Source organism: Argentina anserina, chromosome 4 (genome assembly GCF_933775445.1).
Source record: "Argentina anserina chromosome 4, drPotAnse1.1, whole genome shotgun sequence".
In the NCBI taxonomy this organism is placed as follows: domain Eukaryota; kingdom Viridiplantae; phylum Streptophyta; class Magnoliopsida; order Rosales; family Rosaceae; genus Argentina; species Argentina anserina.
Genome location: NC_065875.1, coordinates 2,220,348 through 2,243,145, shown reverse-complemented (window position 1 = coordinate 2,243,145; position 22,798 = coordinate 2,220,348). Strand labels below are relative to the sequence as shown.

General features: G+C 37.7%; 3 protein-coding genes across 3 annotated transcripts; 2 read left to right on the top strand and 1 right to left on the bottom strand.

Annotated features, from left to right (window-relative positions):
- The first annotated feature begins 4,644 nt into the window (after window positions 1–4,644).
- On the top strand, window positions 4,645–5,115 carry LOC126792571 (ethylene-responsive transcription factor ERF098-like). The gene has a single exon (XM_050518979.1). It carries the CDS (start codon window positions 4,645–4,647, stop codon window positions 5,113–5,115), a length of 471 nt encoding a protein of 156 aa, XP_050374936.1.
- A 2,495-nt stretch (window positions 5,116–7,610) lies between these two features.
- On the bottom strand, window positions 7,611–9,973 carry LOC126792573 (ethylene-responsive transcription factor 14-like). The gene is made up of 2 exons (XM_050518982.1): window positions 9,570–9,973; window positions 7,611–7,747 (listed from the first exon to the last, which is right to left on the bottom strand). The coding sequence occupies exon 1, from the start codon at window positions 9,956–9,958 to the stop codon at window positions 9,575–9,577; it is 384 nt and encodes a 127-aa protein (XP_050374939.1). The 5' UTR covers window positions 9,959–9,973; the 3' UTR covers window positions 7,611–7,747; window positions 9,570–9,574.
- A 10,218-nt stretch (window positions 9,974–20,191) lies between these two features.
- On the top strand, window positions 20,192–21,925 carry LOC126792553 (RING-H2 finger protein ATL16). The gene has a single exon (XM_050518958.1). It carries the CDS (start codon window positions 20,665–20,667, stop codon window positions 21,772–21,774), a length of 1,110 nt encoding a protein of 369 aa, XP_050374915.1. The 5' UTR covers window positions 20,192–20,664; the 3' UTR covers window positions 21,775–21,925.
- The last annotated feature ends 873 nt before the right edge of the window (window positions 21,926–22,798 follow it).

Below are 22,798 nucleotides of genomic sequence, written 5' to 3'. Positions count from 1 at the left end.
TTTTCTCGGGTCGCCGTTTCCCCAAAGGGCCAACCTCAGGGACCAACCTAGGTCCTTGGTTTTGCTAGAGAGTCGATAAACGAGGGCAATACACTATTAGTATTCGTGTGCCCCTAGGTCCTCTTGTTTCTCAAATATTTGAACATGTGAAAATGGCTGGTTCTAAGGACATACCCACACGGCCACACCTGGTGTTTACACCATTCTTCCATAAATTCTAGATTGTTATTACTTATTAGGATATCTTGGAAATTATAATTTGCGTCTCCTTTTATGGACCATGCCACTCCTTTTTTTCTTTTCGGTTCACAACTCACGGGCTTCACACCAAATAAATGCATGATAAAAAGCGGTGGGGTCTATTAAAAATAGTGTGTCAACTTGTTGTTCTATTTTGAAATACAGACTAAATCAAAATTTGTCGCTTTTCAGTATTGGATAATCTGTAAACGAGTTTCCTGTTACCGCATATAAATCCATTAAATAATGAATATGGTCGTGCATCCAAGTTTTGCAAGCTTTTGGTTGTCTTTTCCTATATCTTTGTGGATTTCATGTTTCTCTCTCATGTCATGGTTAATGTGTTGGTAGTCTTGTCCTTTTTGGAGATGGTTTGAGCTTTGTGCTTCTCTTTCTTGACTCTACATTTAGGCCTATCATTTAGCCCGCGGATCCGAAAAGTCCGCTGATAGAAGGAATAACTATGTAGTATGAGAAACCAACTTAATCATTTTGTATGTGTTTCACCTGCTTCATTTGTATTCATTTTCCTTTTTTTTTTTTTGCATTATTGAGTTATTATTAAAATGGAGTTGGTAAGTGGGGAAGGAGAGGAGCCTATAGAACTTTTGTTTCAAAGATAACGGTTGCGTTTAGTGCAACTGAGCTTATAAAAAAATTGGTTTATACTGATTTCTGAAAATAAGTAGCTGATAAATAAAGTAGCTGATTGTTTAATCAACTGGCTTATATAAGTGGATGTTAGTGACATAAGTAATGATAAAGAATTTGGTAAACTCAAACTGACTTATGCTTTTAATTTGTCAAATGACCATTTGGACATGTAAGATAATTTTGGGTCAATTTTAGTTTAAAACAATGCCTCAAAATATATGACATATTAATATTGGATAGTTTTAAAATTATCTTGAGCTAATATATTCTTATATTAATAACTTGATTTTGATTAGAATCATGTAAATATATAAATACTCAATCACTCACATCTATCAAACTTTGTGCAATCATGTTTTTTAATACTAGCTTTCTTGTAAGCGCCTTGCGCCTGCGTAAGAGCCGTGCTCATGCGGGTGCTTATTTCATTTTCTCATTTGTCATTATGTGTGCATGTACCAGTCTTGTTGCAACTATTTTGAGGTTAGTTTTTGTAATAATTTAGTTAGAGAAATCTCGTTTGAGCACCGACTATTTTATTAATAAAGTTAAAAATAATACATTTAGTCAGGGGGTGTACAACAGCCTTTACCCTCTAGAAATCTCCACCCAATGAATTAAAAAAAAAGCTTATGAGAAACCTCCACTCCAATTGTTGGGATTCGTACAATATACAATGAAATCTTAACTTACAAAAGCTTCTCACTACCAACTGATTTTGATCGGAACTTGCAGTTTCCACATTAATGTCGTCTTTCTCTTTGCCGAGCATATTTCTACCGTCGCCTTTCCGACTCTAGTCCATGTAGATATATTTTTCCATTTATTGTAAACCACAAAAGCATTAGAAGAATAATGAACAATTTAAAAAAGTACTAAAATGACTTGCTAATCCCAAAGTTTCTTTTTTTTTTCAAATACAAAAACAAGATTTATTTTTATATTCTTTCATAACCTATTGTTAGCTCCTGGTGTGAAAACAAAAAAGTTTGTGACACTAAAATAGGCCCCCGACAAATTGACTAAAATCGAAAATGCCATTTTATCTCATACTACTATTTCTTCATATTAATATTTGTTACAGCTGATAAAAATCGTTGTTTTGAACGATACATATGTAAAAAGCTTACCCTTTACTATAGTTTATATAGTATTTATTAATAGTACATAGCAGAATATGTAACTCACACACTCTCTCTCTCTCTCTCTCTCTCTCTCTCTCTCTCTCTCTCTCTCTCTCTCTCTCTCTCTCTCTCTCTCTCTCTCTCTCTCTCTCTCTGTTCTACAAAACTACAGAAAAATCATGCATTGTTAAAGAGCAGAATATGTAACTCGACCATAGCAAAATCAAAATCAAAATCAAACACAAATGAGACTTAATATTTGGAGAGCCCATAGATCAATTATCCCACTACTTTCGAAAACGTAATCAATGATTCAGCATTGGAACATTAGGACGAAGAAGCAATCTTCACAATTTTTTATTATTTTGAATCATTAGGAAATTTTATTAATAAGATGCTGGCCATCTTCATATACATATAAATCTCACAAAAAAATTGATTTCTTAGAGGGTGCTACTTTTGTCACGTTTAACTATGTCATGGGCTAGTAAAAAAAAGGACTATTATGAGACAATTAACACACAAAATATCTAATGAAATAGACTTTGATCTAATTAATTGGTAAATATTTTGGGATAAATAAAAAAGAAGTATCAAGAAATTATGATTTAGGCTCTCGAAAAAGTAAAAAAACAAAAAAAACTCTAATAGCACTACTTTCCCTAGAATATAATCATGATTCATGAAGTTTTATGCATGAGATAGCAAATATGGGTTAAAAATGATAAAATTTATAAAGAAAAGAATTAAGCACCATCTATTTGCAAGAATAAAAGGGCATAACAGATTATTAAAAATTATGAATCCCTTTAATCACCTCATCCGTGAGAGGGTTTTTTCTAGGGCTGGGAGTTGGTACTGGAAAAATGGTACCGGGACAGGATGAATCAGTAAATATTTCTGATACCGGAAGCATATAATTGGGACAAGTCAGTTTTATTAGATCTGATACCAAATATACTGGCCCATACCGAAACTATAAAAACTCATATTTTATTTTGGGGGGGGGGGGGTGTTTTAGGGTTCACAACAACCTGTATACCCGAATCCATTCCATTAAAAACTTATTGCCTCCATTCACTTCGCAACTTCATCCTTTCACTTCGTGTCTTTTTCTTTCACTCCCAATCACCGTCCCGTACCGGTCCCAGCCCTATTTTTTTCTAGAAATGAGTTTTGATCAGGCGACATCTTGTCTATTGTCAGTTGTTCGTGACAATGGCGGAGAGCCTTGTGCTTTCAAGATCAAGCGGCGGTAGGAGGACGGCTACATGAGAGCGAAGAGGTTGTGGTTTCTAAGCCAATGACGTTCGCCGGAGGGGTAATACCCCTTTAGGTTTTGGATCGACCCCAAATCTAATATCTTGTTTGAGTGCCACCATCTAATGGCATACGTCAATATATGGAACCATTATACCTATCCGATAACGACGTCACAAGGATGTACCGTCGGACGAACTGGAAAACTGGGAAGGGTCAACTACGCGTACCACTCGTAAGGAGGCAAGGTAGATAATTGTTTATATATCTATTTTCAGACTTCGAAACAAATTAGTTGCCATAAAATCATGATAGCAAAAGGAGAACATGTTCAAAGTAGAACTAAATTTCACTTTAAGCTTATTCCACACTTCAATTATTTAGGAATGCCTTTGGTAGTTTTGGATAAAAGGAACAAAATATCTTTTGGTCAGCAGTACTCTACTACTGACTCACTCTCTTCTTGGCAAAGGTGGTCGAATCATGTAGATGAGAAATACACGCCTTAGACACGCTTATACGAGGCCCCAAATTGTCACGAGAGGTGATAGATGAGGGTGGCACCGTCTATCAGAAAACCTAGAATCCTCATTAACTTGGTTACTGGCATAAAAACATATTCCCTTGGAGTGCCTAGACTCGTAGTCGGTCATAAATAATGCATCTCAGATGTGCTTTAATGTGAACATTTGATATGATATCATGATTTACCATATCCAAATCTCTTCAATGATATGCATGAAAGTGTATATTAAGAGCAGATCAGTCTAGCTAGCAAATTAAGAAAACAATCAAGATAGCTTTTCCGTGGCGGGTTTTCTATATTGACCATCAACCAATTTTATGATTTCAATAATGATCTATAACATTATTCTTCATCATCTCATACGCATCAAATATCATTATTGGACCCAGAAATTCCTCCAATTTGTAATTCGATCATATTCTGGTGACAATAACGTAGTCCATTGACAATAGTACGGAAAACATGTACAATCTATTATTCGCATAGTATGAACAAGAAAATCGAAGAATTGGAATGAGAAAAAAAATACAGATCGCTGAAAAGAGATTTACAACAACTTTTTTGAACCTCATCATTTTAGGAGTCCAAGAAGAATCGAATTTTGCACCGTCTATTATGAAGATAACATATATTTTACTGTGAAGATATATCAAGCAGCTTCCGAGAATGCAATCGAGCACTAGGGTCAATCCACGTTTAGTTGGACTCATTTGGAGACCTATATATATATATATATATATATATATAGATGCATTAATGAGTATATTATATGCCATTGACACCAAATTTGAAACCAAAGGCGAAAACGGTACATTGAGGCGTGAAGGTTGAGCTTCTGCAATGGAGGACCCTCGCAAAGGGAAAGAAGCGAGGACAGGCAAGGAAGAAGGACATTATCGGGGAGTTAGAAGGAGGCCTTGGGGGAAGTTCGCGTCGGAGATAAGAGACCCTTCGAGGCAGGGTGCTCGTCTGTGGCTCGGTACATTTGACACAGCAGAGGAAGCCGCAAGGGCATATGATAAGGCTGCATTTAACCTAAGGGGTCATCTTGCCATACTGAACTTCCCCAGTGAGTACTATTCTCGAGTCATGGGCTCCCCTCCTTATCCTCCAAGAGTTCAATCATCCTTCTCTTCTTCATCGTCTTCTTCTACTTCGGCTGCAGCTACTGCTAGTAGTGCTGCTGGTGGGAGCTGTGAGAGTGCAACTAGTTCATCTGCTGGACAAGGAAGACAAGTGTTTGAGTTCGAGTACCTGGATGACAAGGTGTTGGAGGACCTTCTTGATTGGGAAGACGAGAAACATAAATGAGGGTAATGCAATTCTACATGCATGTTAAGCGCAGGCCTCGAGTTGTATGACTTTTTGCATTATTAGTTTTTTCCTCCCTTCTTCATGTGCTTCTTTTAGTTGTGCTACTAATTATGACTTGAACAAGCGTTTCTTATATATGTATATCTATCTCTCTAAATCTACCCACAAGTTTTTAGAAACAATTAGCAGCAATTAATTTCATACGGAAGGCTGCATGCATATTAACTTGATGGGTTTAAGTTTCTTTACCTCAAGAAGAAGCGACTTCAGAATTTAACTCGGTTTCATTATCACCTCGCTCGCTTTCAGAATTAATGGCAGCAAACCCTGAATTCAGGGTTTTTGGGTTTTGCTCGCATTACCTAATTTTCTTTTATTTATTAGAGAGATCGAAGAGGCATAAAACCTCATTCACGCACAAAGTGATGCAGTAAGAGGGGGAAGAAGCCTGAATTTCCTTCTAATATATATATATATATATATGATGGAGGATCAAGAGAGGACTTCCTTAAACTCCAAAAATGAGGATGTTTTTATTTTCAACATGTAAATCAACAATTTAAATCAATCATGCACTACATACTTATACACATATGAATCATAGGAAAAGTTAGCTAAAACGAAAATCGTTTAACCATTTGATTAGTACAATTTTTGCTTATATTTTATTGTGCGGTCTATAATTGTTTGCATAATTTTGAATAATAAAATCATTATAGAATTAATTTTTTTTGTAGGCATCGTACTTGCATGAGAATCTAGATGATAAATGGTTGAAATCATCAAATTAAGTTATATACTTGTATTAGAATGATAAAAATCCTTAAATTCTTAAATTAAAGAGGTCATCTCTTGGTCATTCCTCATATATATATATATATATATATATATATATATATATATATATATATATATATATATATATATATAAGATGATCGAGAGCGGACGTCGCTGTTTCCGGCTACCGGCGATGCCCAACGATGACCCGGATGGTGCCGGTCGTGCTCCCCCTCCTCCCGACGCTCCTGTTTGTGCTGGCTGGAGCTCCATCGCCGACCGGAATCTCGAAATTTCCGCACGGTGCTAACAAAGTTGAAATTTCAAGATTTCGTCAGCTGTGAGCCGCCGATGGAGCTCCGGCCAGCACAGACAAAAACGCTAGGAGGGAGGAGTGCGGCCGACACCTTCTGCACCGTCGTCGTGTGCCACTAGTCACCGAAATTTTTGAATCTGCACCGCTTCATAACCTGCCTATATATATATATATATATATATATATATATATATATATATATAAGCCAGTAGAGAAAGTAGTTAACGAAAATGAAATTGAGGAACGTACAAAACGACCACCATTGCATGCCGATGCAATTAAACAATGGATATGATCCACCAAACTATATATGTTCATGTGGTACCATAATTTGCTAAGATGGATGCGAGCAACTCGATCAATTACTTTCTCGAAAGATATGCGAAGGATCAGAAATACGTACATTTGATAAATGCGGCTCGCTCAAACAATTTTACCATTGTATTCTAAGCTTCCATGACACCAAATGTGGAGAGCGAAGAAAATTAAGAACTACGGAGGAATCCATTTCCAGTTACATATCTGCAGCTAGAGATATCAAGATTCGAAGAAAAAGCGCGCACTAGGAAATTTTCTCCAATCCGTACAAATATTTATAGACATAAACCACTGTAACTTGCGTGATATGATGTTCAATGCACACTTAACACTCGATCCTCCCTTTACGTGTCAAATAAGATACAATGTGGGCATTAGAAGTGAGACCGCACCTTGACTATTTTCAACTCTCCAATACTAAAGTCAGGCCACTGTATATTAGTATTAATTGCTTACTTAATGAGGAGAGAGATTAAACCTTATATAGTTGGGCCGAGGTAGATGGAGCACTTATTTTTTGATGTGGGACTTGGTCCCTTTGCGGTGCTCGTTGGGGTCTACTTGGGAGTGCGCATGTGGGCGTGTCCCTGGTCTGGTTAAGGTCAGAGAGAGTTGGTTGCGCAGCTGGCGCTTCTGTCTTGCCATTAGTGTGGGTAGCTTGGCTTGTATTTGGCTCCAAGTTTGTGATTATTAGCGCTGATTATGGATAGGCATAAGCCTATACCAACATATACCCTCCTAAATATTAGATGGCTCATGATTGGAAAATATGACCAAAAAGAGAGCTGAATAATGAATCATGTACTTCAATTTAAGGTATATATGACTCGCTCTAGATACGGACATACGATATATATACATACATATATACACCATAATTTAGTTTTCAAGGATGCAATTTTTTCTTATGAATTCACATTTTTAAGTCTCAACAATAATGTTAATGTTTAATCGATTAAAAAAAAGAACACTAATGTGTCAACATTGCCTTTTACTTTCTAGCTAGAGAAGGATAGAGAATCAAACTTTCCAGAAAAGTACAACGGAATTCCAAGTACAAAAGTAGCAGTACCATGTTATCGGGCTATCGATCGAGATTGTATTCTGGTCTCCTCCTGGAATGGCATGAAGAAATGCGGAGGAGATAGAGGAACTGCACAATTAGGCAAGTTGCACCAATAAACAGACTTGGAATCACGCAACAGCTAACAGAGAATCTGTAATTGTTCCCAACAAAGAAAGTTGGAATCCCAAATTAGACAAAAGGCTAATAATACTGTCACGCACTAATACAATCTGAAAGAACTAGTCTTGGAGTAAGTAGACAATTCAGGACCAACAGTCTAACAGACAGAGAGAGAGAGAGAGAGAGAGAGAGAGAGAGAGATTGATAGCCAATCAATGAGCTCGATCATGCCCGCTCGAGAACAAATTCGAAGAAATCAAACGACCACCGTCGAAAGGATGGTACAAAACTATCGATCGGTGCATGTATGCTTCATAATCTTGTAAGTTACACATATATTGTTTCTGGAGTAAGATCATTGAAGTTTATAGATGATGTATATATGGACGTAAACACCCAATAAAAAGTAGTACTTTGTCAATGTCAAAAAATTATTCATTTATTTTAGTTGGCTTGAAATCATACATTTAAACATTGACGGTCGGATTATCTTTTTCTAGAAGAAGTGTGTAGAAGGAAAATTTATCTAAGAACTACGTACATTGTAACAATTAGGCCGCTAATTAATAGTGTAAACAATTAGGCCGCTAATCAACTTTGTAGCTTTCAAGCTAGGGACCAAATGACATAAAAGGAAAAATTTCACGAAAGAATGGCGAGTCTACTACTAAGTTCTAACTTCTAACTTCTAACCATATGTGTGGTTCAATCTTAAATAGAATGAATTCAGCTCAGTCATTTTAGTATTAAAAGCCATAATAATCTTCCCCGGTATTGAGCTAGAATTGTCAAGATTAGAAATCAATTTGCTTCTAATGCACACTGTGGTGTAACTTACAAGAATAAAACAACTTCAGTTTAAGATTAGAAGCCATAATAAAACAACCAGTGTTAAGCATACGGCCATGCCAATCGCAATTTGCTGATCGATATCGATCGAGTGCGATCGACCAGAACCAAAGGCCGGCAAATGACTGAAACATGATGTCCAGCCATGGCCTTTACGTACGTTCAGCTTTGTTTATAGATTTCCATATAAACCAAAATACTGTTGTAAAGCAAGCCAACCAGGCAACCACAAATTTTCTTAATTGAACTATTTATGACCTGATGCTGATCATGCATATATTCAGATACAAATTTAGGTGACCAAATTTGTAAGTTCTAGTCGAAGTGGCTACCTAATTATTACGTAATAATCGTCATTCACTTCTAATGATCTGACTGTGGCATTGTATTTGGAGAAGGAATGCTATGATGCCATGGTTCCATGATTAAGATTTGTTTTTCTAGGACAACAAGTGTAAATATTAGTAGGGCACAACCTCATTCATCCTAAGAGAGGACACGATGATATCTAATGTAACATCCTAACCTCTATAATTGATCCTACTTGGTGTTCACCCAACTTGATCATTATCTTGACAAAAAGGCTAGCTCATCACCATTGCAATCATATCTTTACAGGAGTTATTGAGGAGATCGTAAAGCTTGTAATTCTCATTACTTTATATTGTCGATTTTCACTTCATTTAGAAATTGGTGTGTTTTTTTATTTCGAGAATATTTGGATACTGAAACTGAAAATATAATGCAAACAATTTGTCAAAATATTTTGTGTTCTGGGGATCATGCATTTGTGGCATGAAAACGACATTTCATATGTAAGCCTTTGCACTTCTGCTAGATTCTTCATTGACAAAAAAAACAAATTGAACGAATGCATGCATGCAAAAGATGAGAGGGTAATTATCAGAATAATCTAAATTATACCAACACCAAAACAGAAAAAGATGGAAGAAAAGAAAGAGGCATCATTGACATTTCTTGCATAATGAACGGTTCAAACTTACACTCATCACTTCTTCTTGCTCTTCGTTTCTTCAAAATCAAGCAGTTCCTCCAGCAGCCCATCATCCAAGTACTCCAGTTCCAGAACTTGATTATTCCCAGCTTGCATTGAAGACGAAGAACCAACAGAAGTCCCAGAAGGATACTCATTAGGAAAATTCAAAATGGCCAGGCCTCCCCTCATGGCATACGCAGCTCTATCATAAGCTCTAGCCGCTTCTTCCGCAGTGTTGAAAGTCCCTAGCCAAATACGCTGCCCGTGCCTATTCGAGTCGCGAATCTCCGCCGCAAACTTCCCCCACGGCCGTCTCCTTACTCCCCGGTATCGAACCTCACCGGCTTCCTTGCTCTCTCCCGTCCCGACCTTTCCTCCTCTGTTGTCATCAGCCATGTTGTATTTGTTTTCTGCTGCAACTTGCATGGCGTAAACTGATGTTGAGGGCCTATCGCATTTATACAGGCTCAAAAGGTAACGTTCTACTCCAGTAGTCCCCAGCGTTTGAAGTTTAGGGGGGATCCCACGGATTATACACTTGTCGAAAAATATGGCTGAGAATTTGTAGGCACGTGTTGTAAAACCAAGAAGATTCCATAATGACCATGAATTAGAATTGGCCTGTATCCATTGTATCGGGATGGTCAAGGACTCAAGGCGATGGCTTTTCTTTCTGGATGACAAATGAAGCAGAATGAGATGAAGCCTTTCCTTTTTTATGGTTCTCGCTAGTTTTTGCCCTTTCACTTCTGAGGACATGACCGTCTTTGTCTTTGTGGTTGTCTTTTTCATCATGCAGCATAATTATAATGCGATTGTGACAGGAGAAAGCAGATCCAGTTATGAGAGTGGACCTACATATTCATTGAAATTCTTAAGTGCGACAACCGCACCACGCTGCTGGAAACTTGCCGGAAATTGATGATTATAAACCGGAGCTTCTCCAAATCCCTAGCGACTATTGAATTGACTCACACCCTAAATTAATCTTTCACTCCGTTTCAAGTTTAATTATATAGATAGATGCTCAAGGCAATGCGTTCTTCTTCGTATACTTCTTTGTTGTGTTGTGCTCATGGCGGAGGCTATCCAGATTCTGTCCAAAAGATTTTTGGGCAAACAACAGCTCGGAAACATGCATGTTTTGGTTTACAAATACCTCAAGAGGATGATGCTTACCCTCATAGGCCCCAAGAGCCTTAAAAGAACACTACCTGAAATTGAACAAGCAATGAACACAAGTATGCAGCAGTGGTCATTTTAACAAACTACATATGTCAAAGAAGCAGCTGCAGATGTAATATCAGCTGGACTTTTCTTTCTTCAGTTATAATCTGTATAGGTATGTTGTTTGAAGTTCGATCGTTATTGGTGAAAATATATAGATCATTGTTTCAATATATTTGAATGAGAATTGAATTCAATGGTGTAGTAATCTTTCGGCGTGCTCCAAAGTAATCCATGAATTTTTTAAAGATAACTGATTTGCAGGCCACCTGGTTCTTCAATTTGCTGGCCTGTGTTTTGATTTTCCCGGCTTCGATTTTCAGCAATGGTTGATGTTGGGAGAAAAACAATTCGTGTCGATTTCTGACTGGGTGGTCGCATAGCCACGTGGTGCGGTTGTCGCACCTAAGAATTTCTCATTCATTCATCTAGGATGTCAGATATGGCATAAATCTGCATATGTAGATACTGACGCAAGCATTGCTTAGCTAGCTACCACTAAATCACTTATAACGGAACCTTTTGTTCTGAGAAAGCCCTTATAACAGAATGTGTACGGATACGGGATACGGACCTTGATATTTATCTTAATGAACCAACAATACCTTTATGAATTTTATAAAAAAAGGTAGTCAGATGAATTTTATCCTAACTTGAGCTACTTAATTTCGAGATTCCAATTTATAAAACATATTTTCTCTACTTTACCCGTCATGAGTTTTGGCTATTGATTTGTGTCCACATTAAACATACAAGACCATGTGACCGATAATTATTATTATTTATTATTTGATTTCATTCGCAATGCATTGACGGTCACACGATATCAAAATATATAGCATACATGGATGTACAATAGACTTTTCTAACATGATATGTCAATTAGATTGATATCAACTCAGCAAGAAGTGTTTTAATTATTAGATGACACAATATAGAATGCAATTCATACTAAAAGCTAGGCTGCACGGAATCGGGTACGTGGAACCAAAACGTTTCGAAACGCGGAAGTGTGTTTTTCAAAATTTTTAGGAAGCAGGTACGTTTTGGAAACATCAAAAGGAAAAAAAAAATATATATATATATATATGAATTATACAAAAAATAACTATAATAACAAATTTTTAGTTTAAGTAACTCAAAATCTCAAATAACTTAAAATAACTTGGTGTTCAACATTTGAAATAATACAAATATAATGAGAGATCTAGGTATCAACAAGAGACAAGGAGGGTTGGCGACTCAGCGGGAGGTCAAAAATATGTCGAAATAAGTCATTTGACTCGACGAATGTAGGTCTAGCCCTTCATTAAAAAAAACATAAAAAACCTTTATTTTTTTGGAAACTCGTGTTTCCACCGCGTTTTCAAAACACATTTTTTCTGGAAACACGTTTCCGGGCATTTTCTGACGTTTCCGTCGCGTTTCCGAAGTGGCTCCACTTTGGAAGCGGGAAACGTGGGTGAAGACACGTTTCCGTGCTTCCTAGACTAAAAGTGTGCATGTTGAAGCCAAACATTGAACTCAATACAAAATTCTCTTAACTCAATCTTTTGTTCTGTGCCGGGATTTGATTCTCTCATAGTGTAGCATCAGAATTTCTGGCAAGTTTATGTAGGGTAGTGAGAAGAAGGGGCCCGGAGATCAGATGAAAGATAAACATATCACTTAAAGAAAGAGCATCTTATTGCGCGATAGGATCAATGGTCTCTTAAAACCAACGTTAAATCATGTAAGATACAATAGTTGTGAGTTAATTCTAACTCCCACTATGATTAACCTAGATAATCAATTGATGAGCAATAAAGAAGAGAAGTTTCTACAGAACAAATGGACTATTAGTCAGAGAATAAGAATGTATTCTAATCTAGATTTGTTGAATTAAACTTGCATGCATCTGACTAACTGAAACTTAAAATATTCCTGGCTAAGCCAATAAAGCTACGTTTTCTGGTTTTAGATTTTACATACTTCTTTTAGTGAAACAGTTTGAAGGGTGGAGATATATGGTTTACTGGGATGATAGCCACCAATACTTAGATAACAAGGAGCCGACACAGGCACACTGCACACATAAGGAACCTACAAAAATTCCAACAATCGTAATACTGGAGCTTCTGTAGATCATATAGAAGCCCAATCCGAATTGGTATGCACCACGTACCAAATTATGCCTGGCAACTGGATTTCTGGATTGGTAAAGTAAACCATCCTCCTTTTTTTTCCATCTATATATTATTCCCGCCGTGTTTGACTCCATTTGCGTACTCTGATCTTGAAATTCTCCAAAAATTTCTCCAGGTAGAGTCTTCATGAAATTCTTGAGTCCTCATTGCCATGTCCAAGCCACCGCACGTGTGCCTTTCCCTTTCAACGCCGCCACCTGCAAACTGTACATGTCTTCCTTCACCATATACATCGGCCTTCGCATGGGTGCTCACTTGACTTGGACTCGGCGGCGGAGTTCATCGACATCTAAACACATGACTTGTGCACGTACTGCTTCCCTGCTCATTGAAACTGGCAACACTTTTGGAACAGGCTACAAACATCGTGTATGCATGGTGTATGAATTTTCCACTAACATCGTTCTAAATATACCTTTGCTTTGGCTAACAGAAACACTTTGATACAACTAGCACGCTAGCAGTCTCCCCGGTTTTCTATTAACAAGCGACGTCCGAAGTGATATATTTAGAAGTTAGAACCGATGCAGTTAATCTAGCCGATATACAATCGTAACCTCTCTATCGATCCCTAAAGCAAGTTGTATTGAAACTGCGAGTTAATGATATACTAATTAGATCAATGGTTCAATTACCAATTAATTTCCACCTTGAAATGAACTTGAGGTGGATCGGCGTGCATTTTCTGCATCTGCCTCGATCTGCTTTGCCTTGAAATGAACTTGAGGTGGATCCACAACTCGATCTATCATGTTGGAATGCTGTTTTTTAGTTACTACTCTCTTGCTTGTATGTTGCTATTTTGTTTAATTGAAAACCAATCAGTAGTGTCAAAAAAACAACGCAAGTGAAATTGATTTTTGTGTCGCACCAAATGTTAGGATTTATAGTACACCTTCAACAAAAACAAAATGTAGTGCATAGATAATTACCAAAATTTAGGTAAGAACTAACTACACCATAAGCAAGACGATGGTTAAATTCTTGGTTAGACATTGCAACTCATTACAACCAATAAAACTCGCTTTCAAGCAAGTGAAATACCAACTAACATAGCTTTATATTTCCTAAGACTGATTACGCCGTCTCACCCTATTTGTCATAGATACGCAATTATCGCACAAATAAGGTGTAGATTATCTTATAAAACATACTAATTAAGCTTCCCTAGTACACGTACGTACTAAACTTACAACCCAAAAAGCATTACAGCCCATATCTTAATTACTGACCCAAACCCAAGCTAGCCCTTAGTCTCAGACCCAAATCAGCCTTCCATCAAAGCAAGTCAGCACTGCCGGCGCCAACGTCGCCGATGTTGCTTCTGGAGAACGAAAATTTAAGGCGGCCATATATCTCTCTTCGCCGATGTAGCATTCCGAAGACGACCATTTCAGGCTAGCAGTTTAAGTTGAGAATTTACTCTCTGCTTTGTTCGTTCACTTTATGAGATCGATAGTCAATCTACATCCAGTAAATTTGTTTTCCAGTAACTAATTTTTCTTCTCTTTTCGTTTGCCTACAAATGAAAGTGTTTTGTTCATTCATCTCCCTCCATTTTTTCTCCGAATTCAATAAACTCGAGAAGTTACAGAGATTCTATGCTTCCTATGAGTCAATGTCGTCGCTGCTAGCGTCAGAATTAGCCTCTGATTTCGAGCTGCAGAACCAATAACCAAGAAGGATCTCCTGCACATATGGTAATTAACAATTAACAAACTTGGTCGGACCATCGAAACCCTTGCCGCGCCTATACTTTAAATGAACTCTCATATATGCAACTTAAATTAATTTCGACTAGTCAGAACGAACATGCCGAAATTTGTCAACATTCGACTATATGTGACTGTGTTCACATCTACTTAAATGTAAATTACTAACTGAGTCAACCTGTTGCCAATAAATCAAACCCAGCTATTTCTGTAAAGAACTTCTGTAAATATACATACAAGTAAGCATTCTTAATATTTCCAGAAATCCAGAACGCATGCAGAAAGGTCCATTAACGAAGATGCTCCTTCGTTGTCAATTTTGCATGGGACGGTTCTAAGCACGTGTCCACACGTGCACCCTGTAAACTTTTACCTAATCTTGACTTGCAAGAATGCAAGTTACCTGCGTGAAATTGAAAGCAAGAAGCAGTGTAAAACTAGCTAAGCGATAAGGAATGAAGACTGCATAGCGGATCCGGATCCTCTCCTCATAGCCTCTCCGAATATTGCCTCATGAATAGATCTGGATCGTCCATTATGTATCAATGGCTAAGAACATCCCTCTTTCCCTTTTTTTTTTCCAAGCCACACTCTCTCATCCTCAATATATCGTCTAGTTTTATCAAAATAAATAAAGAACAATCTTCCCATCTCTCTCCGCCGTTCTCTTCTCAACCGCTGGGACTTACGTCATCCGCCACGGTTTGAGCCCGTCCTCTCTCGCCAGCATCCTCCATAGCGACCCAGATTACTACTTGGTTCAGATTGATTTGCATGTCTTGTGTTTGTGATAAGAATTATGAATTAGGTTTCTCAACACCCAATTGAAAATTATTAATATATGCTTGAAATCTTGAATATACGGTTGGTTTCGTTCAAGTTGCAAATGTGTTTTGAATGTGCCAGCAATGCATGAGCTTCATTTTGCAGCTCCAAATCCTCCAATGGTCGAGGTAGCTCCATGCTTCCGCTGCATGAGTCAATTCGACTGTGATATTAATTTTTCTTACTCCACAATTTGTCATTTTCAGAATCCACCCAGAAAAATCTATACTCAAATTTGATTGTAGAGAGAGAATGAGCGGAGGGGAGAGAGATGGAAGCGAAGCTCTATGTTATAATTTGAGGGTAGGCCGTTTGATTTGTTCGGTTGTGACAATTTAGGGTGAGAAGTAATGGGTTTCACTTAGATTGAAGTAAAGGTTTCAATAAAAGTACTATGTGTTTGAGTCTTGAATAGTTTTAATGCACATATAAATAATGATTATAATCTTAGCATTTACTTTCCAATAATTCTAATATGGAGGCACACTTTTTGAAAATGAAAATGAATATGGAAGCACACTTGTTATTTCGAATATCAAACTTACGATATTAAATCTTAGTGACGGTAGAGACGAACCAAAGAGAGCGAGAGGGAAGGTGAGAGAGAGAGAAATTGAGACGAGACGAGATGGTTTCGTGAGTAGACCAAAGTAAAGTAAGACAAATCCTGACCTTACATGTGGATTGGATGGCTCAGATTTGTTTATTAGACAATATGCGTAGAGGTCTCAGAGGATTCCGGTCCATGCATAGCCTCATGCAGTCACGTGATTGCAACCCCATTATGTATGCACCCATGTGACTTGAAACCCTAGTATAACATGAGTTTACTTGTGAATTGTGACACTGGCCCAACTCTTGCTAGGTCTCTATCTTCTCATTTATAGCAGGTAAATACCAACATTTAAACGAAACTAGATATAAAGAAAAGGCAAAAACAGACATCTCACGTTATTCAATGATCAGATCTTTACATAGAAAACTAAGGAAAAAATTTTATAAACCCCGACATATCAAGGGTAATGTATTTTCAACTCCTCCCGAATCAAACACACTGGTAACTAAAGACAATGTAAAAGTATGGAAATCTCAACCAATCTTCATTACAAATGGCGAGAATAGAATTTAGAGGTGAGTCCGGCCGTGTTAAATATGATAAATTTAACCTCTCAATTACTAATGCGTCCGCGACTTGATTACCTTCTCCATATATATGAGAAGAGTGAAAAGTCATCTGAGCTATTCCAGTAAAGTCACATCACTGTACACGTAAGTGCCAAGACACCAAAAATGGGAGAACAAATATAACTAAAACTAGTTTGAATTCCACACTCAACCAAATGTGTTTGCACTCTCTTGCAGTCTTTGCCCTTGCTAATAAATATACAAAATCAACTCTTTATATGTGTTTTCAGCATTCCCCGTTTGGATCAGCTGTGAAAATGTGAGTGCTTCTGGCTTGACTGCTTGTGGCATTGTTAATGAAGAGTTGGTACTGCTAAGTGCGAAACTGGCTGAGGCTAATATATATACTAAGCTATGAACTGTATGCCAGTTAAGCGACATCATAACATCCACATAATACACTAGATAGAATTCCATTTTTGGTGGAAACTATACGAGTCAACAGACAAGGAGGTACACTTCTCGCTGAAAACATTAAGGATACTTCACATCTCACCTGACTGACGTCTATATCAAGAAATCTCTGCTTTGTTCAACAAGCCACAGCTGTTTCCTTCTTCCCAGTTCCATGTGCTTCTTCACTTCAATTATTTCTCCCCCAGTTCCATTTTTAATTTGCATTGCATGTACCATACATTTATTATTTTGGTGAATTACAATGGTGGCAGAAATGTAGGGTTAATAGTTTATTTGTTTTTCTGTTCTTAGATTTTAGGTATGCTCATCGATGTTCCACTGTTCCATTTCGCAGCAACCAAAATTTAATAAATGATTGTTTCCAACCATTGGTGGATTAACCCAAGAAATTGAACGTGCATCTATATATATGTGGTCAAACCTAAACCGAATTACTTGGAGACCAAGAGAAGACCATGTTGTTTGTTGATAGTTTGGAATAGATTTGGATAAGTGAGAAAGAGTAAAAGTTAATCAGAATTGCTAATGTCATAAGCTCTACTAAGGAATAAAGAATGATCGAGACAATAGCTAAGTAACTAGTGAGATTAAGAAATCACTCTAATAAGTCAATACCAACTTCATCTTCATCGTGGTCGTGGAAAATCTGTTGGTGATTTCTCAAGCAGCAATAGCCCTCTACTTGTTAATACGGTCCCTTCCCTTTGAATAAAGAAGTAGGCCGGTGCGTCAAAAAAATCAAAATGAGGGTGTTGTTTTGTACGTGCATGTAAAAGGTTGATATATATTCACAATATATTCACCGTTGTATACATTTTTTGTTTCTTCGATCATATATACGAACATATTGATTTGGTTGGGTATAATATTTCAATTCATCTCTACGCCTGCACCAAGTAATGATCTTTGCTAGCACGAACCTCCTAGTTTTTTTTTTTTTAATAATTTCTATACCACTAAAAGTAGTTGTCTTTCATATTCGCACGTAAGCTCCCACTTATACTACAAGTCTCAAATCATTTCACAACGTCTGGACCAGAGTCGAGCTCAACCAGTCTTCTTTTTGCCTTTTCATTTTCGTGTACTGATTACAGGAAAATCAAACCGACGCTTAAATATTTCAAACCAACTATGTTCCCAAGCTTGACCAAAACTTCATGTTAACCCCAGCATTTAAAATCCCAGCAAAATAATAAGAAACACAAGGTCCCAAATCTTCTAACGTCGAGGTCAGTGTCCTCTTTGATTCCTCTGTTTTTTGCGTCAGGTTTAAGGCAATGATAAAAACACTACTGTCAGTGCTTCCCTGCCCCTCTACATCAACTTCCGATCAAATTAAGGAAACAACAACGTATTCTGCAAGTTACTGCAAAATCTTCTCCAAAACTGATAACCAACGATCATGCCCGGACCTGTGGTCACTGGCCACTTTCTTGCCCTTATATCTAGAGGGCACCATTTTACGATCCCGCGTATTTCTTGAAATCTCAGGTCCGGTCTTACCAACGAGACTCTACTCCATACTCAACAAGTCAACATACAATGAGTGAGCTAATCAGGTCGATAACCCGTGCTTAAACAAAGAGAGGCTTTTCAGCTGCTTTTAGCTTTTGGTTTTTGTCTTTTGGCTTTTAGATTAGTAAAAAACGAATTAGGTGATCTATCGGCGATCCTGATGCGAACAAAAAGATGGCATATCGTGTGAAAAATCTGGAAAAGAGTTGGGGAAGTTTTTCAATCTTTGACTAAGAGCAATCACTTTTTGGAAAAGCAGCGACTGTTTGTTTTAGTTTTCTCCTTACCCTACGATAAGCTTCATCAACACTACTAGTATGGGGTGGGGGTGTCGGTTCTGAAATCTGGACGTACTTCTGGTTTCATTGTGTTTTTCTTCTTGGTATATTATACAAGGCTGATCATAGATTTGACTTCTCTCTGGGGAAAAATATCTTTTCTCCATTGGGACCCGATCGGATTGGATTAGATTGCGCTGGATATCTTTTATCCCTGAGCGCGCGTGTGTAGGGTTAAACTGTGCTAGCTAAGTTTTGGTGCAATCTTTTCTAACTAGCGTAGCGAGTGAAGCATGTTAGTATTACTGTGTGGACGCGAACGGCTAGGCTCTGTGGAGTCAACAAAATCATTGGTGGTTTGCATGTGGGAGTTGGACTTTTTGCTATTTCCGGTTTGATCATCATTGACTGAATGAGTATAAGGTTTTAGAATATGGAAACTGTAGGAAGATGTTGAAAGTCAAGGTTTTCACTCATTTATTTTTCTTTCCTCGTTCAAGACCATACGTATAGGAGGAACATGGTCTTCTCATTTATATTAGTGTCCGATGCATTAATCAATGTTCAGAGTTCAGACTGAGTTCGAAAGACTTCCTCAGTTCAGAAGTTACTCAATCCAACGTATGTGAAATGTTCTATCTATTACGGTATAATACTTGATCATTTTGGCAACTTTAAGATTCAAATATAAATTAGGAAGCACGCTGCACTATAAAAACTGTAACGCCATGTATAGTCTGGACGGATGCATTTAGCTTAGATCATTTGTAAAGTTTGATATGGTTAGAATAGTCTCTCTTTTAACACACTTTAAGATTGTAGTTTGATCATGCACTTTTTCCAAACTTCATGACTAGCTTGTACAGATAATCATTTTAATGTCTTGTTTAGTTACAGTCTACGTTAAAACGTGCTTTATAAAAGTTAACGACACTAGTAAGGTAAAAATATTACGTTGTTATTGTCACACCTATGATAAATAGACTAACATATAGATGAAGAAAAACAGATCAGGAATTTCATGCCCAAATATCATATTGCACTACAGAAATCTTGTAATGATCATCTAGAAATGTAACAAATCATAATCGCCTAATTAGTGAATCATGGTTGAGATAATGTACTTTCTTGGTTAAACATTATCTTGTACAAAAATGTGCCTTAAACGCCTATTGAGGTTATGATGGAGAGCCGCCCATTCTATACCAACTCTCCATCATTTTATAGTAAATCACATACCGCCATACGTTTCTGATAACAGTTTAATAACAAAACGTCCAACTATTGAGATCCACTTGAGCAATTTTCTACCCTTTTCTCTCGTAGCAAGGAAGCCAAAGCTTGCAAGAAGAAACGAAATCTACCACCTACACGTACTTCTCTGAGCCACTTTAAAGACTCCTCATTTCTTCAGAGTCAGTGACTCTCTTCTTCTTCTCCCCCAGTCCTTCCTTCCCCAAATCCTTAAATAGAAAAAACCTGAAGAGCTAGGGAAGCATTACATTGTCATTCAATTTATTTTCATGTCACTTTCCTTCATTGTCAATCTCATTCCCATTTCCCACTTGGGTTTTCTTTCCTTTTCTCTCTTTGTCATACATTAATTCCCAGATTGGATTTCAGCTCATAGTTCAAATTGGGTTTTCTCTCTGGCTAAAGTAGAGATCTCTGCCAATGCCTTTGGGTTTAATGTGTTTTTGTGTCCTGCGCGATTGTATAAGTATTAAGATCTAAGAAACTGTTTGGTTTTTAGTTCCATGGATCTTGTAAGACAAGGCTACTTGATCCATGTTTCTTCATCAGAAATACAAGCACTTGCTCCAGTTACAAGTCCAGGAAGCTCAATCTTTGGGACTCATGTGCATCATTCAGACACAAGCTTCCCCATTATAGCAATTGCCATAATAGGAATTATAGCCACGGCGTTCTTGCTAGTGAGCTATTACATCTTTGTCATCAAGTGCTGCCTCAATTGGCACCGTGTGGATCTCCTCAGGCGATTTTCGCTGTCGCGAAACCGGCGAGACGAAGACCAGGTAATGGTCCATTCGCCGGGTTTGGAGCCCCGGGGACTGGATGAAGCTGTGATCAGATCAATCCCATTGTTGCAGTACAAGAAAGAAGGGAAGAACAGAGGTGAGTTTGAACAAGGAAGCTTGTTTTGTGAGTGTGCTGTTTGCTTGAATGAGTTTCAAGAAGATGAGAAGCTGAGGATTATACCTAACTGCAGCCATGTCTTCCACATTGACTGCATTGACGTTTGGCTTCAAAACAATGCGAATTGTCCACTTTGTAGAACAAGCATTTCATCCAACACAACAGGGTTCCCATTCGATCGAATCGTGGCTCCGAGCTCTTCACCTCAAGTTCCAACCCCTGGGAGTCTCAATGGAGGCGATGAAGACTACGTAGTGATCGAACTGAGCACCGAAAACAATCCGGCAGATCAAGCATTGGTGCTTGGAGTGCAAGAAAGATTGAACTCAGGGGAGTTGTCAGTGAGGTCCATTAGTCCTTCCCCAAGGAAAATGGAACAAATTAAAACATTTGTTCCCAAGAAGGTGAGAAAGTTTCATAACAAGGTAACTAGTATGGGTGATGAGTGCATTGACATAAGGGGCAAAGATGAGCAATTCCACATCCAAACCATCAGGAGGTCTTTCTCAATGGACTCATCTAATGACAGACAGCTTTACTTGGCAGTTCAAGAAGCTGTGCAGCAGCAAAGCCAAGTCAGTGAGGTCAGCCCAATTGAAGGTTGCAGTAGCAGTACCAGTTCTAGAATCAGAAGGTCTTTCTTTTCCTTTGGGCATGGAAGGGGTTCCAGAAGTAACAATGCAATTCTGCCTGTTTATTTGGAGCCATAAATTTTTCATTTTCCTTGGAATTTTCCAAGTTTTAGTACTTCTGTGATATAGACAATTCTAGATGTATTATTGAGAGATTACAGAATTTGGTACATAAGCCATATATTCAATTGAAATTGGAAAGCTACAATCTTTTTAGGGCCATGCCATATATATGGGATTTGGGGTCTGCTTCTTGAATTAACTTGAAGCCATTAATTATTAATTTATTATGAGGCTATGAGCCCTCATTGCCAAAACCACAACTTTTTCATCTTCTGTTTGTTTTTCAAAAGAAGCAAGAGACTTTTCCCACCTATTTTGAATTGAAAACTTGGACTTGTTGGTTGATAGAGAAAGACAGAGTAACCTCAAGAATCAATTTTTCAAAAGAGAAGGAGAAAAGGGATTCATTTTAGAATGACAGGGCCCTTATGTGAACCAACTAGCTGAGCTAGTTTAGGATCCAAAGATTAGAAAAGCGTGTAAAATGGGTAAGGTCCTTTTCTATTGATTGAAGTTGGGCAGATATGGGTCCTCTTGAAATGAAAGAATCATATAAGCGAGGACCTTGTTGGTGTGTGATTATCAATAATGCTAATGCTGGTAGAGGGGAGGTATAGTTTGTTCTTACATTTGGTTGTTGAGGTTCTTGTCTAATCATGCATTCTATTCTCCAGACTGGATGATGAACCTACTTACCTAGAACGATATGATTATATCTCAATCATACGAAAACGGATGTATTGAGATTATTAAATCAGGTTCTTCCATTATCAGAGTATAATTTGTGAAAGAGAAAGTAACAATTTAAGGCACGTACAACCTACTTTCAAAATATGCATCACATTAGCGACATTTAACGGGTACTTAGATCTAAAATATGCAATGAAATGACAGGTTTATATGTACTTTGTTTTATGCATTTGTTGGTACACCAAATTTGATCACAAGCTTCACGGCCATAGAGCACAACAATATTGGCCTATTGGGCAGTTCGAGTATGGACCATAGAAGCCACTTGTGCTTTAACACAACAACTACG

Bases quoted from the DNA above. Each gene is read 5' to 3' on its own strand.
- LOC126792573 (XM_050518982.1), bottom strand. From the start codon at position 9,958: ATGGCTGATGACAACAGAGGAGGAAAGGTCGGGACGGGAGAGAGCAAG.
- LOC126792571 (XM_050518979.1), top strand. From the start codon at position 4,645: ATGGAGGACCCTCGCAAAGGGAAAGAAGCGAGGACAGGCAAGGAAGAA.
- LOC126792553 (XM_050518958.1), top strand. From the start codon at position 20,665: ATGGATCTTGTAAGACAAGGCTACTTGATCCATGTTTCTTCATCAGAA.